This window comes from Cervus elaphus, chromosome 1, assembly GCF_910594005.1.
Source record: "Cervus elaphus chromosome 1, mCerEla1.1, whole genome shotgun sequence".
NCBI classification, from domain to species: Eukaryota; Metazoa; Chordata; class Mammalia; order Artiodactyla; family Cervidae; genus Cervus; species Cervus elaphus.
In genome coordinates this window covers 58,664,486-58,679,526 of record NC_057815.1, presented here as the reverse complement: position 1 = coordinate 58,679,526, position 15,041 = coordinate 58,664,486, and the positions used below count along the sequence as shown (strand labels likewise).

Here is a 15,041-nt window from a genome sequence, read left to right as displayed (position 1 = left end):
AAAAAGGCTCAACTACTTGGGCATCCCTTCCAGGAATAAACTAATAAAGCCTCACAACTGAAAATCTCACTTCTCTTTTTTATTTCTCACAGATTGATGGGCTGTGTCCTTACTAGTGCATGTTGCCTGGATCTGGCTTCTGCTATTGTGAACAACCCACACTTGCAGAGCCTGGACCTCGGGAACAATGACTTGCAGGATGATGGAGTGAAATTTCTGTTTGAGGCTTTGAGACATCCAAACTGCAATATTCAGAGGCTTGGGTGAGTTCTGTTTTCCTTAGGAAAATGGTACCTATTTGGTGGCTTGTATAACCTAGAAGAAATTTAGTATATGCAGAGAAGATGAAAAATTAATGGGGCTAGAGGTAAATTCTTCTCAAAAATGAAAGTCTGAATTTCATATATACAAATTGGTGTATTACATGTTATTAGTATAGAAGCCACACTTCACATTTCTTTCTGTCCCCCTTAGTGCTTTGGACATGGTATATATTAGGTAAATAATGCTTAATTTAGGTCTTCTATGTTCTATCATCCTTCAGATATTCCATGTGCCCTTGAATTAATTTTTCTTAGTAAATCAAAGGTTTTACTAATCATTTTCTACCTGGAAAAATGCTGTCTGTGGTCTCAAGGAGCTTGCAATCTAACAAAATCTCATCCTATGTTCTGAGTACTTTTTATGTTGAACAATGTTTAAATTTTTATTTTCTTTAAATCTTGAACAGATTGGTATTGGCTAGCACATTTTTACTTATACAGCATAAATTATTGTCCTCTGGGTCAAGAAATTAGCTCTACATGTGGAAAGCCTAGACACTATGATATATCTTCTTGGCTCTTCTAAGACAGTGTTGCTTTTTCTATGTTTCCACTGACAATTTACAAATATATATATATACATATATATATACACACACACAAATACATATATATTATATATATATATTTCACAATAATTATGATATTACTTTTGGGTCTGACTTTTATTCTGCCTGTTTTAGCCAGTTACTGTTTAATGCATCCTGCCAGGAGAGTGGGATTCTATCAGAGACAGAGGACTTGATTACTCAGAGGATAGTCACATAAGCATTGGGCATGTTTGTTGGCAGTTTCCCTTGTGTCCCAGATCTCACAGGGTCAGTGTGTAGGACTCAGATGGATGCCGGCACAGGCAGTTGTTACGTTCCAGGAGAGGAACGTTGAGTTTGGGGGACCCATCATTTCATAGCAAGCAGTGAGCAAGCCTGCCCTTTGTCCTGGGGGGGAGACATTTCTTCATCCCTCAAGGTTGCTCACTGCACACACATCCCAGGACACGATCAGGTAAAGTGTTGTCAGGACCTTGCATTTTTGTCAGTAAAACATGTAGAAGGGTGACATAGCCATAGAAGAATGTCCCCCAACAACTTCCAACATGTTTTCTACACAACAGAAAAAGTTTTCTACAGAAGTCTTGGCTTCTGGTGAATTTTTGCACAGATATGCTACTCCACTGGCCACTCTGATTAGTCAGACCAACAAAGGCTGGGACCAAATTTGTTCAGTTTTTCTCTACGCCATTTAATTAAGGTCACTATCAACAGGACTCCAAGCACAGGATGAGGCCAATTTGCAGTATTGATTTAAAACATGCCCCAGGGCCCTGGGCTTTGCTAGCTGAGTAAGAATAAAAAGAACAATGTGTCCAATTTTCGATTATAATTCAAGAAAGGGAATTTAGAATGACCTGCTGTTCCTCATCTCATTGGCAATAAATAAAGGAGGCAAAAGATGGGCCAGAAGCAATGCTTTCGCCATTAAAGAGCCATTCAATGGTCTATACTTCCCCACCTGCAGACCTATAACCTGAAGGTGCACAGGTGGCTCCAGGGTGGGGTTTGTTGTTATATTTGATTTGGGTCACCATTGCCTTGCTTTGGTTATATCAGGCAGGAAGTGCCAGTGAGGAGTTACAACTGCTTTGTTTGACGTATGTGGCATAACCCAGGCTGTTTCAGCATTAAAAGAATCAGTGAATTTGCATCGGACAGATTGAAACAAGTTCGTACCAGTTGCCCTGTGAAAGGGATCTTACATTTGGGGTCTGCCTTTGACGGCTGCAGGCATAACAGAATAGTTGAGGACCTGCCATGTCCATGTGAGGTTTTCTGTTTTCATAGTATGCAGACAGGCATGACAACTGGGCAGTGGGTCCGGGTGCCAGCTGCTGCTTGACTCAAGCAAACCACACAATTATTTGTCAGGTGGCCGTGTTGGATCCAGGGTGACAGAGAGCCGTGGTGGTTCTTCCCCCTTCCTGAACCTCTCAGGTTCTAAGGTGTTCCTTCTCCAGCTGTTAATGTTGTTAGTCCTCCTCCCAGTCATGAAATCGGTGTGTCCCATCCCAGTGTCTATAACTTCCCCTTTTCTCTATAATCATCCCCCACCAGCACCAGGCCTTCAGTCCAGAGGGATCAGACAGGAAAGGAACAAAAGCAATTTTTCAGTACTTATAGAAACCCATTATATCCCACATCTTGGCTTGTTGGGGAGTTGTCCAGCATTGTACTCAACCAAACGATTGTTATTTTCACGAGCTATGGCCTTGTCAGTCCAAAAGAGAATCCAGGTATCTGATCTGAATTAAGTTTGAATCCCAAAGTCCTTTTTTGGCTGACCTGCCACCTGGAAGGTGTACCAGTCAGGGTGGTCTGGAGTTGCTTTTAGGGAGGAAAAGCATCATGCCCAAGAATGACCAGAATACAATCCTGAAACTTCAAAGTAGTTTTTTATAGAAGCTTCCATCCCTTTCATCCTAATCATTACCCAGGAGGTAGCCAAAGAGAGATGAGCTTTCAGGGGATTGTCACATTTAGTGACTAAACTGCCCCTCTAAGGGATGTAGACCAGGAGTTAGTGAAGGATGTAGGGTCAGTAATCTTTCTTTTTTAATTTTGAGGGGCCAGTCCAGAGATATTTAACTTTTTTGCATATCTGAAAATATCTTAGTTTTCTGTGAACTTGAATGAGCACATTTGGTTGTCTTCATAATATTTTGGTTATCCTCTTAGAGTTCTGAAGAGTCCAGTGCCTGCTAGCATTGATTCTGGTTGTAGAAAAGTCTGAAACCAGTTGGTTCTTCCTTTTAATACCCTTACTGTTTTAAAAAAATGGAGGAGGGGGGCTATATATGCAAATTTTTCCTTTGGCCTTTGTTGAATTTTCTTTAATAATATTTTTCTGGGGAAATGGTGTGCTATTTACCATTTAAGTATGAAGATTGTGCTTTTTTTTTTTTTTTTAGGCTTTCCTATCTTTAGTTTCTGCTTATCTATTTGACCTAATTTTTTTTTCGGGATTACTAATTATGCTTTTGTTGGATCTCTTTTGTTTTTCTGTAATTATGGATAATTCTTTATCTATATTCTTTGATCTTTTAAAACTCACTCTTCTTTTGCTGGATCTTTCTAACTCATGCTACATATTCCTAAGTGTATTTTTAGCAGTTGTGACTTCTTTTAATGTGGCCTTCATTCTGTAATTTTTTTCTTCTGTTACTTTTAAGCTCTGCTAAATCATGTTTTAAACACTTTATTTATAAAATAAAATATACAGAAAAGGAAATAAAACTAATGTTTTTTAAAAAGGAAATATGTAACAATCATGGTCAGGTTCAGAAATTGAATTTTCCCAGTAAACTAAACTCCCCTCAGTTATCCCTCCCAAATCATAACAACTTCTCTCCTGTTCAAGAAGTAAACATTATCTTGACTTTTATAGCAGTAATTTGTGTTTTCCTCTATAGATTTATATAATATATGTAATCATAAACAATATATTTGAATTTTGCTTGATTTTGAACTTTCTATACAGAGAATCATACTTTATTCTTTTGTGTTATGATTTTTTTGTTTTTTGCTTAATGTTATGATTGTAAAAGTCATCTAGTTGTTTCATATGGCTGTTTTTACTCATTTTTATTGCTATGAAAGCTTCCAATGAATGACCATACTACCAACTATTGCTAACCTGAAACAGACTGCCAGATATTTCTCTGGCAAAAATGGATTTATTCAGGATCCGCAGAGAATTGTAATTTGGGGTCTGTAACTATGATGAGCCACGTGCAAGTCTCTACATGGCAAGGAAAAGAGAACGTGTTTTTGGAGAGGAAAAGGAAGCTGGAGGGGCTACCGAAAACTAAAGAGTCTGGCTTTTCACTGGCTGAGTCCTTGCCAGGAAAGAAGTCCTTGTTGGGCTGTGCTCTTTGCAGGGTGTGAGAGCTCCCCCTTCTGGTCTCCCAACTCTATTTAAAGGAGGTTTGTGTTTATCATAGGTTTCTTCTGTGCTGGGCTGGGCTTAGTCGCGCAGTCTATTTTGTTGGTGGACTTTTGGATTGTTTTCTTTAATGATTAGCACTACTATGAGTATTTTAAAACATGAATTGTAAGACAGGTGTTTACACATTTATCTCCAGTAAATAATGTCCGACTCTTTGTGACCCCATGGACTGTAGCCCGCCAGGGTCCTCTCTCCATGGGATTCTCCAGTCAAGAATACTGGAATGGGTTGCCATTTCCTTCTCCACAGGATCTTCCTGACCCAGGGATCGAACTCGGGTCTCCTGCATTGCCAGGGGAGTTCAAAGGCTACCCACTCCAGTATTCTGGCCTGGAGAATTCCATGGACTATACAGTCCATGGGGTCTTAAGAGTCGGACACGACTGAGCAACTTTCAATTTCACTTTCTTTACCACTAGCACCACCTGGGAAGCCCATTTTAATATATGGATTGTAAGACAGGTGTGTACACATTTATCTACAGTAAATAATTAGGAGTGGAATTATTATATTCTCGGGAATATCTCCAAGGATTACACCCATTATGCTACCACTGGCAGTGTGTAAGAGTTCTTGTTACTCTATTCTTGTCAATTTTGTCAGACTTAATTTTTAAAATTTTAGCCAATCAAGTGTGGTTTTAGCATGTGACTGTGTAGAACTGGAATTATTTCTTCCTTGAACTTGGCAGAAATTTCTGGTGAACTTCTGGCAAGTGATGTTAGCCATTTCATCTGAAATTTAAAACTTACTGGCAAGTGTCTGTTATTATCTGCTTAATTTCTTAGTCATATCTAGTGTTTAGATAGTCATGTTTCATTAATTACTATATTTTTCTATTTTTGTTGAGTTTATTTCCCCATTATTTTTCTAAATTCTTGAGTTGGATGTTTATCTCATAAATATTTCTTTTCCAACAGACTTCATTAAGTCATTAAGTTCATCCTACAAATTTTGATATTATATGTGGTATTTTTGTTACTTTTGAGTTTAAAATATTTAACTTATGATTTTTTTCTTCAACATATGCACTATTCTAAAGTGTACTACTTAATTTTCAAACATAAGAAGGGTTTCTTATTATCTTCTTATATTTAACCTCTGGCACTGTAGTCTGAGAATATACTGTACATGATTTCAGTGTTTAAAAAGTTGTTGACACTTGTTTCATGGCCCTTATATAGTCAGCTTTTAATATGTGTTCCATAGTGCACTTGAAAAGATTATGAGAGTTGTGGGTTGCAGTATTTTGTATCAGTTAAGATTGTTAGTTCTGTTGTTTAAATCATCTGGTATTTTTAATGATTTTTTTCCAGATAATTATATTATTGTGAAAAATATGTTAAAATCTCTGCTATAGTTACAGATCTGTGTATTTCACTTTGTAGCTCTGTTAGTTTTTATTTTCTATATTTGAGATTTTTATTAGTGACCACAAATCTAGAATGATTATTTCCTGATGAATTCTTGATAGTGTTTTATGTCTCATAATGCTTTTATTCTTATAATGCTTTTATGTCTTATGTCTTATATGCTTTTACCATAAGGTTTGTTTTGTGTGATATTTATGTACCTGTGTCATAATTATTGGGATTGTTGCCCCACCACATTTAATGTGTGTTTCATGTAGACAGTAACTGAAAAACATTATATACCCAGCACCTATATAGGCATTCAAATGTTGAATAGCTAGATGAACAGAAAGTGAAAATTAAAATTAGTTGGTAGGGGGTGATCATCAGTTCCAGAAGGTTGAGTTTAACATACTTCATCAGTTCATGGTATTATATATATTTTTTCTTTTTCTTTTAAAAATTTTTTATTGAAGTATAGTTGATTTACAGTGTTGTGTTAATTTCTGCAGTACAGCAAAATGACTCAGTTATACACATATATGTATTTCTTTTTATATTCTTTTCCATTATAGTTTATCCCAGAATATTGAATGTAGTTCCCTGTGCTATAGAGTGGGGGACCTTGTTTATCCATTCTATATGTAGTAATTTGTATCTACTAACCCCAAACTCCCAGTGCATCCCCTACATATAGCCTCCCCCGTGGTAACCACAAGTCTATTCTCTATGTCTGTGAGTCTGTTTCATAGACAGGTTCATTTGTGCCATATTTTAGATTCCACATATAAGTGATATCAGAAAGTATTTGTCATTCTCTTTGATTTACTTCACTTAGTATGATAATCTCTGGGTCTATCTATGTTGCTGCAAATGGCATTATTTCATTCTCTCTTATGACTGAGTAGTATTCCATTGTGTATATATACCATCTCTTCTTTATCCATTCATCTGCTGATGGACATCTAGGTTACTTCTATGTCTTGACTATTGTAAAAAGTGCTATTATGAATATAGGGGTGCATGTATCTTTTTCAAATTATAATTTTGTCTGTATATATGCCTGGGAGCAGGATTGCTGGATCATATGGTAATTCTATTTTTAGTTTTCTGAGGACCCTCTCTACTCTTTTCCATAGTGGCTGTACCAATTTACATTCCCACCAACAATGTAGGAGGGTTCTCTTTTCTTCACACTCTCTCCAGCATCTATTATCTGTAGAGTTTTAAATGATGGCCATTCTTCTGTTGTGAGGTGGTACCTCATTGTATTTTTGATTTGCATTTCTCTAACAATTAGCCATGTTGAGTATCTTTTCAGGTGCCTAGTGGCCATCTATCTGTCTTTGGAGAAACGCCCATTTAGGTCTTCTGCCATTTTTTGATTTTTTGTTTGGGTTGTCTTATTGTTGTTGAGTTGTATGAGCTGTCCGTATATTTTGGGAATTAAGTCCTTGTTGGTCATAGCATTGCAAATATTTTCTCCCATTCTGTAGCTTGTCCTTTTTAAATATATATATATAATATAAATATATAAACATATATATATATATCCTTTGCTGTGCAAGAGCTTGTAAGTTTGATTAAGTCCCATTTGTTTATTTTTATTTCTGTTGACTGAAGAGGTTGATCTAAAAAAACATTGGTACAATTTATGTCAAAGAACGTTTTGCCTATGATCTCTTCTAGGAGTTTTATGGTGTCTTGTTTTATATTTAAGTCTTTAAGCCATCTGAAGTTTATCTTTGAGTATAGTGTGAGGTTGCATTCTAATCTCATTGATTTACATGCAGCTGTCCAACTATCCCAGCATCACTTGCTGAAGAGACCATTTTTTTTTTTCTATTTTATATTTTTGCCTCCTTTGTTGAAGATTAATTGGTCAAGGTGTGTGGATTTATTTCTGGGTTCTCTATTCTTTTCCATAGATCCACTTTGTGGTATTTTATTATCCTTGTTTTATGCAAGGGCCCTGGATGGTTGATTAGTTGGTTAATTTATCTCCATTAACTATGTCCATTAACTATGTCTCCTTTCCATTTATAGGCAATTTACCTAGTTTTTTTGAAATATGCCATAGAATTGTATTACTTTACAGAAGATGTAATGTTATTTTGGAGCTTCCCTGGTATAACTGGCATGGTGCCATTTATTTACCTTACCCATTTTCCATAATTTCTTTAACATACACATGACATTTTAAAAAATATTTAAAAAATTCTTTTTCATTATGGGTTATCACAGGATATTGAATATAGTTTTCTGTGCTATACAGTAGGTCCTTGCTGTGTATCCATTCTATATATAATAGTTTGCATCTGCTAGTCCCAAATTCCAAATCCAACCCTTCCCCACCTGTACTCCTCCTTGGCAATCACAAGATTGTTCTCTATGTCTGGACTCTGTTTTATAGATAAGTTCATTTGTATTATATTTTAGATTCCATTTATAAGTGATATCATATGGTGTTTGTCTGACTTCACTTAGTATGATAATCTCTAGGTCCATCCATATTGCTGCAAATGGCATTATTTCATTTCTTTTATGGCTGAATAATATTCCATTGTATATATGTACCACATCTTCTTTATCCATTCCTTTGTCCATGGACATTTAGTTTGTTTCCCTGTGTTGTATACTTTGACTTTTAACACTCAATATCATATTTCTAAAATCTATTTATGTTGCTGTGTTTTTAATTCTGTCTAAGGATTCAGTTGCTTCAGTTTTCCTTGGTGTGCTGCCACATTTTATTTATTCCTGGACCATAATTATGAACCTGTAATTCATGATTAAGGAAGGGATATATTCAACCCATAAACATCTAGAAATAATGAATATTATATACCTTGACTTTACCCTATTTGTGGTCATTTTTTAAGCTTCTGGAGTTACCACACTCCCAGATCACAGATCTCCTGTGATCATGCTCTATATCATGAGATAAAGTTCATTTATCTTTAGTCTCTCTTTCCTGCAGGTTGGAACACTGTGGTTTGACTTCTCTCTGTTGTCAGGATCTCTCTTCTACTCTTAGCAGCAACCAAGGCCTGAGAAAAATAAGCCTGACACTGAATACCTTAGAGCGTGAAGAAATTATGAAGTTAAGTGAAGTCTTGAGGTCTACTGAATGTAAACTACAGGTTCTAGGGTAAGTCTTCATTGGCTTCTCAGGGGAGAAGTTTCCTGGAATGAGGCACTTAGGGAGCCACTCATTAATGACAAACCTCAGCATCAACCTGATTGTGAATCCTTGGGTATTTTCCAGGCCCTTATTTGTTTTTCTCACATAGAAGAGTGAATTTCAAGAGTTGCAATGTAGCGTAGTAGTTAAGAGCCAAGAACTCTAGAGCCAGACTTTCTGAGTTTGAACTCTGGCCCTGCCACTTACTAGATATTTGAAGTAGTATTAGTCCCCAAATTCTCTGTGTTTTGGTTTCCTTTGTTTATAAAATTGATGAAATGACAATATTTACTCATAGGGTTACTGTGAGCATGGATCACCTGAGTCCATACAGGCAGTGTTTAGAACAGTGACTAGCACATAATAAACAGTGTATGTATTGGCTGTTTTCATAATCATGAATAGAGCTATTTTGCTTGAATCGGAAAAGTCTCTTGACAGATCCTTTAAAAATCTTAATCTATTTTCCCTTTATTTTTTGTACTCTATTTTCCTTCAACCCCTATCTCTCTCAGTGTATCTCTTTTTCCTTACCTGCTGCCCAGCCATGTTAATATTCTCTCTCTACTAACAGGTTTTTTCTTCCCCTGAAATAAATTCTCCAGAGAAAGTAAAGGGCTATGGGAAAATTGAGAGGTGTTTTTGTGGCAAGAAGAGGTGTTCCCTTGTCTTCTCAGGTTGTGCAAAGAGGCACTTGATGAGGAAGCCCAGAAGCTGCTGGAAGCTGTGGGGAGTAGCAATCTACACCTAGCTGTTAAGCAGGACTGTAATGATCATGAGGAAGAAGATGGTTCCTGGTGGCAGTGTTTCTGATTTGAAAAACCTGATGTTCTTCAATGAAGTAAAATAAAGGCCTCAGAGTGACAAGGTGGGGTGGGAGGCTCTTAGCTTTAGGTACTCTGTGCCCAGACATATAGCATGTGATGTCTGTCAGATATGGGTTAGTCACTTCTCTGTAAAATGTCTGTTCTACTTCATATGGGAGTTAAGAGGCTATAATAAAATGGAAAACATAAAGCTCTGTGGAAAATATAACATGGTTTGAGTTGAATACAAAGTTTAAGGATTCAGATGTGAGAAGCCTGGAAATGAGACTGGAGAATGGGCCAGGGAAGATTCTGTTAAAGCCCCTTATTTTCCTTTTTCTCCATTCCTGCTGCCATGGCTCTTCACAGTCTCACCATCTGTGGCGCATTTTATTGAATGCTCCTCTGTGTGTTCTTGGGACCAGTCAGGGCAAAACCACTTGGTGTTTTCTTAAAATGCAGATTTCTGAGCTCCATACCAGATTTATTGAATTAGATTACTGGGTGAGATTCCCAGACACTGGCATATTTAATAACTTCCCAGGCAATTCTTTAACTTCCCTGGTAGCTCAGATGGTAAAGCGTCTGCCTACAATGCAGGAGACCTGGGTTCGATCCCTGGGTCGGGAAGATCCCCTGGAGAAGGAAATGGCAGCCCAATCCAGTATTCTTGCCTGGAGAATCCCATGGAGGGAGGAGCCTGGTAGGCTACAGTCCATGGGGTTACAAAGAGTCAGACACGACTGAGTGACTTCACTCACTCACTCAGGCAATTCTTTGGTACATTACTCTTAAAGAATCACAGGTCACAATAGAAATGGGAGTTGCCTTTTTACTGTGAAGATAAATGAAGATATAAAGATTATTGGAGTTTGTGGAGCTAAAAACAGATTCCTTCCTTTGGCAGAAACATGGTATACTAAAATTTTCAGTGGGAGAATGTTTTGCCATGCAATTTATTGCCAAGTAACAAACCATCCAAAAACATACTGGGTTAAAACAATAATCACTTTGTTATGTCTCATGACTGGATGAATTAGAATCCAGAAAGGGCTCAGTTGATCACTTCTTATGCTACACATGACATCACCTGGAGTCTTGTGATATTTAGTTGACAGTCATATTGCTCTGCTCTATAAGACTGAAGAGGACTTCAGTCACATGCCTGGTGCCTTGCAGAGGATGGCTGGCTGGCAGGCTGGGTTAGGCTGGGCCCCTCTTCCCTCCAGTCTTAGGGCCTCTCCAGCAGGGATGGAGTAATGAATGGAGGTTCAGGTCTTGACGAAGTCAAGGGGAAGTTGCCAGTTCTCTTAAAAGGTAGGCCCAGAACTGGTGTAAAGCCAATTCTTTCTTACTCCATTGATCTAAACAGTCCAAGCCAGTCTAGATTCAAGGGCAGTCACTGGTTGACGGGAATAGTGTTAGAGAATTTGTGGCCTTCTGTAGACTACCACAAACTCTTATCCTTTTTCTCCCTGTCTGTCTCTTTGCTGGTATAATAGCTCCCAAGTCAGCATAGCAGGGCTAGAGACAAGAGTGAACCATGTCAGTTAGAAGGGGGCAGATGGCAATCGGATGAGAATTTACAAGTAATGTTCCTGGAGCGGATACATGCACACAGAACAGTGATAACAGGAGACATTTGGCAGAGATGATACCTAGAGAAGGGTCAGTATGAAGTTAACCCCAAGTGATACAGTTGTGCTGGCTAGAGAAAGCTAGCCTCAGGCTGTTACAAACACAGAAAAGAAAGCATACATCAAAGAAGTGGCATTCCTTTCATAGGGCAGCCCTGAGCTGCAGTGAGCAGCATCTTATCCTTCATAAACAACAGGATTTCCAAGCTTCCCAAATAAAGTTCCAACCAAGGAGTGATAAATGCTGCTGCTTTTTTTTGTTGTTGGTTGCACTGTGAACCCTGACCCATGGCAGTGAAAGTGCCCAGTTCTAACCACTGGACCACCAGGAAATTCCCGAAAACTGCTTATAATCACGGTGATGTCTACCAAACTTTCAGATAAAGGAAAATTCTTTTGTCTTTTTAACTAAATTTCAGAGCATTACAGAGGAAGAAAACTTTCCCATTGCATTTTATAAAGTTAGAAAAACTTTGATAATAGAACTTATAAAGATAACACTAAAGAGAAATTTATAATTGTCACTTATGAATATATACTCAAAGACCAAATATATTTGAAAATTATTTCTAACAATTAAAATATATACCATGACTACTGTGATTTGTAACAGAAGTATGAGAGGACAAGTACTAGAAGTAATTTTATAATTTATGACATTAGTTGACTGATGGAGAAAGACCAAATAATCATCTTAATATATATTGAAAGGGCATTTAATAAAATTTAGTCTTTTTGGTCAGGTACTTACTTCCATAACACAAAGTCTGTTTACCCTGAGCTAACAGTATACTAGAAGTAATGCCATTTACATTTTGCACCATTTACATTTGCACCATTTACATTTTTATACCAGTGCCTGGTATCATTGCTATCAGGTAACCCATGGGCCAGGATCAGGGTGAGGCAAGTAAGGCACTTATTCTCCTGGTTGTGCAAGTTCCAGGTCAGACACCATTATTTAAATTTTTAATATTTGGTTATCATGGATATTTTTGCACTAATTTTTATTTTTAAAAATATTCCACTAAAATATGATTTATCTTCATTTCTGAGGGGCTTTTTGGCATCTCCTTAAATTTTGTGCATCAGGAAAACCACTTCCCTCATCCTAAATAGAGCTCTATGTTACGAATGGTTTGCAGTTTTAAATAGTATAGTTAAGGAGTCGAATATGATAGTGAAAGAATAAAATAGGGCAGTCAAAACAAATGTTATGTTTGATTCTTTACATTTTGCCTGTTTTCTTTTTATAGATTTATAATGTAAATTCTTATTTTATTTTTATTATCTTTGAATTTGCTTTGTTAGTATGCTAACTTAGATTCTTACTGATTTAAAATCGTCTCTTTTATTATAATGAAGACTATAAATTTCCTTCTATTTGCATTTTAATTGAATTCCCATCATTGACCATGGAGTCTTTACTGAAGTAGAGAGGATTTACAATATTATATAAGTTTCAAGTGTACAACATAGTAATTCACCATTTTTAAAGTTTATATATTCATAGCTATTATAAAATATTGTCTATATTTCCTGTGTTGCACAGTATATCCTCGTAGCTTATTTATTTTATGCATAGTAGTTTGTATCTATTAATCCCCTGGCCCTATATTGCCCCTCCCTCTATTCTCTCCCTACTGGTAACCACTATTCTCTGTATCTGTGAGTCTCTTTCTTTTTTGTTATATTCACTAGTTTTATTTTCCAGATTTCATATATAAGTGATATCATATATATATATATATAATATTTACCTTTCTCTTTCTGACTTCTTTCACTAAGCATAATACCCTTCAAGTCCATCCAGAATATGAACTATTTTCATTAGCATTCATATCCAAATATTTTTATTTACATGAATTAATTTTTCTGTAACCCACATGTCATATAGAAGTGTGCTTATAAATTTTCAAACTTAGGCATTTTTAAAGTTACCTTTTTGTTATTGTTTTTAACCTAATAGAGTTCAGATAATGTGTTCTACATGAAAACATTTTTTGAAATTAGTTAAGACATAATTCAAGGCCTAGTATATAATCAGTTTTCTACATGTGCTTGAAGGATATGTGTTTTCCCATGACTGTCTATGTATGTATATATACCCCTTAAATCGTGCTTTTTAATTATTCAGTTCAAATAATCTTGTACTAATTTTTGCTGCTCAAACTAAATTATTGAGAATATTTTTTTAACTCTTTCAATGGAAAATTTTTCTTTTTTTCTTGGAATTCTTTAAAAATTTCCTTTGGATATTTTGAGGCTATGGCAATGGGTAAATATAGTAGAAATATGTCACAGGCAGCTTTGAGCTCACATGCTTTCAGTTTAGCAACCAAGGAGAAAAGATTTATTTCCCTGCTTTAGTTTTAAATGTCTTCCAAAGATTCTAATCGGTTCATTGAGAATCCAGTGATGTAGTAAAATAATTTTCAAGGATTTTAAATCATGGCTCTTATACAAATGCAAAATGAACTCTTATCAAAGAAATATTATCAATTCATTAGTAAGAGAACCAGTGAGATGCTGGTTAACAAAGCATTTGAGGAAGAAGGGTTTATATATCCATCATGAAAAACATTAAAAAGATTTTTAATTTTTATATTGGAGTATAGTTGATTTATAATGTGTTAGTTTCAGGTGAACAGAAAGTGGTTCAGTTTTACATATACATATCTCTGTTCTTTTCAGATTCTTTTCTCATATAGGTTATTACAGAGTATTGAATAAAATTTCCTTCAGTAGGTTCTTGTTGATTACCTATTTTATATATAGTAGTGTGTATATGGTAATCCCAATCTCTCACAAAACAACTGTAATTTCTTCCCAATACCTTGAATGCTCCCAGTTTTTCACCACTGGTCCTTTATGCAGTTCATCCTCTCTGCCTACTCTGGTCTTCACTCTTCACTGTAGTTTACATATCACCTCTTCCTGCAGGTTGAACCCTATCTTAACTATCACCATCCTCTTCCATTTTCCTCACACTGCATCATGTTTCTTTCCTACCACTAAGACAAAGATTTCCTTTTTTTTTTCCCTTCTATCTCACCCCAATGTAAGTTCAGTATTAATATTGCTAGCCTACAGCACTGTGTCTTTAATACGGTGGGTTCTCAATAAATGAATGTAAGCAAAAATACTCTATTCCTTCCCAACTTCCCAGCAACTCAGTAAAGTAGGTGATCTTGTTGGCAGGGGAATATCTGCTAACACCCATTGGGAGCGCACTATCCTGGGGCTTCTGGAATCGTGGCCTTCCGTCGGGAGTGCCTAGATTCTATTCCTGAGGCCAGCACCCTGCGTTTCCAGTTGGCTTTTGAGAATGGTTACTCTAAGTGAGGCGAATCTGTCCGTAAGTCCTCTGAGGAAACCAGGAAGGAAGGCAGGGTCAGGACAGTGGTTCCGGGGCGCTTGTGGATCCTGCGCAGTGGGAGGGGAAGAAACAGCTCAGAGGAAAGCGTTGCGCTGCGCTGCTTGCGGACCTAGCTTTCACAGGGTCCTGGCCAGGACTGCAGGGAGCACAGGGTTTCTCAGGTCCAGGAACTCAGCGGCTGCCAGCCCTCGTCCCTAACTCTGGTGCTGTCAGAACTATTCACGGGGCGGGGCGCCTGGCAGGGGCATGCCTGAAAGCGACCCCAACTCTGGTCTTCATACCAGAGAATGCAGAACCCTGGACAGCGCTTGGAGGCGGCGACCTCCTGCATTACCCCTTTTAGTTCCCAGATCTTTTG

The 15,041-nt window shown here is 37.1% G+C and overlaps 1 protein-coding gene across 1 annotated transcript in view; it reads left to right on the top strand.

The window, feature by feature from the left end:
* The window catches only part of NLRP14 (NLR family pyrin domain containing 14), a 34,923-nt gene extending 25,249 nt beyond the window's left edge, over positions 1–9,674 (top strand). The window contains exons 9-11 of the mRNA XM_043901494.1: positions 93–263; positions 8,658–8,828; positions 9,539–9,674. Coding sequence (XP_043757429.1) covers positions 93–263; positions 8,658–8,828; positions 9,539–9,674 — 478 coding nt within the window. The remainder of the gene's footprint in view (positions 1–92; positions 264–8,657; positions 8,829–9,538) is intronic.
* Positions 9,675–15,041: the final 5,367 nt, after the last annotated feature.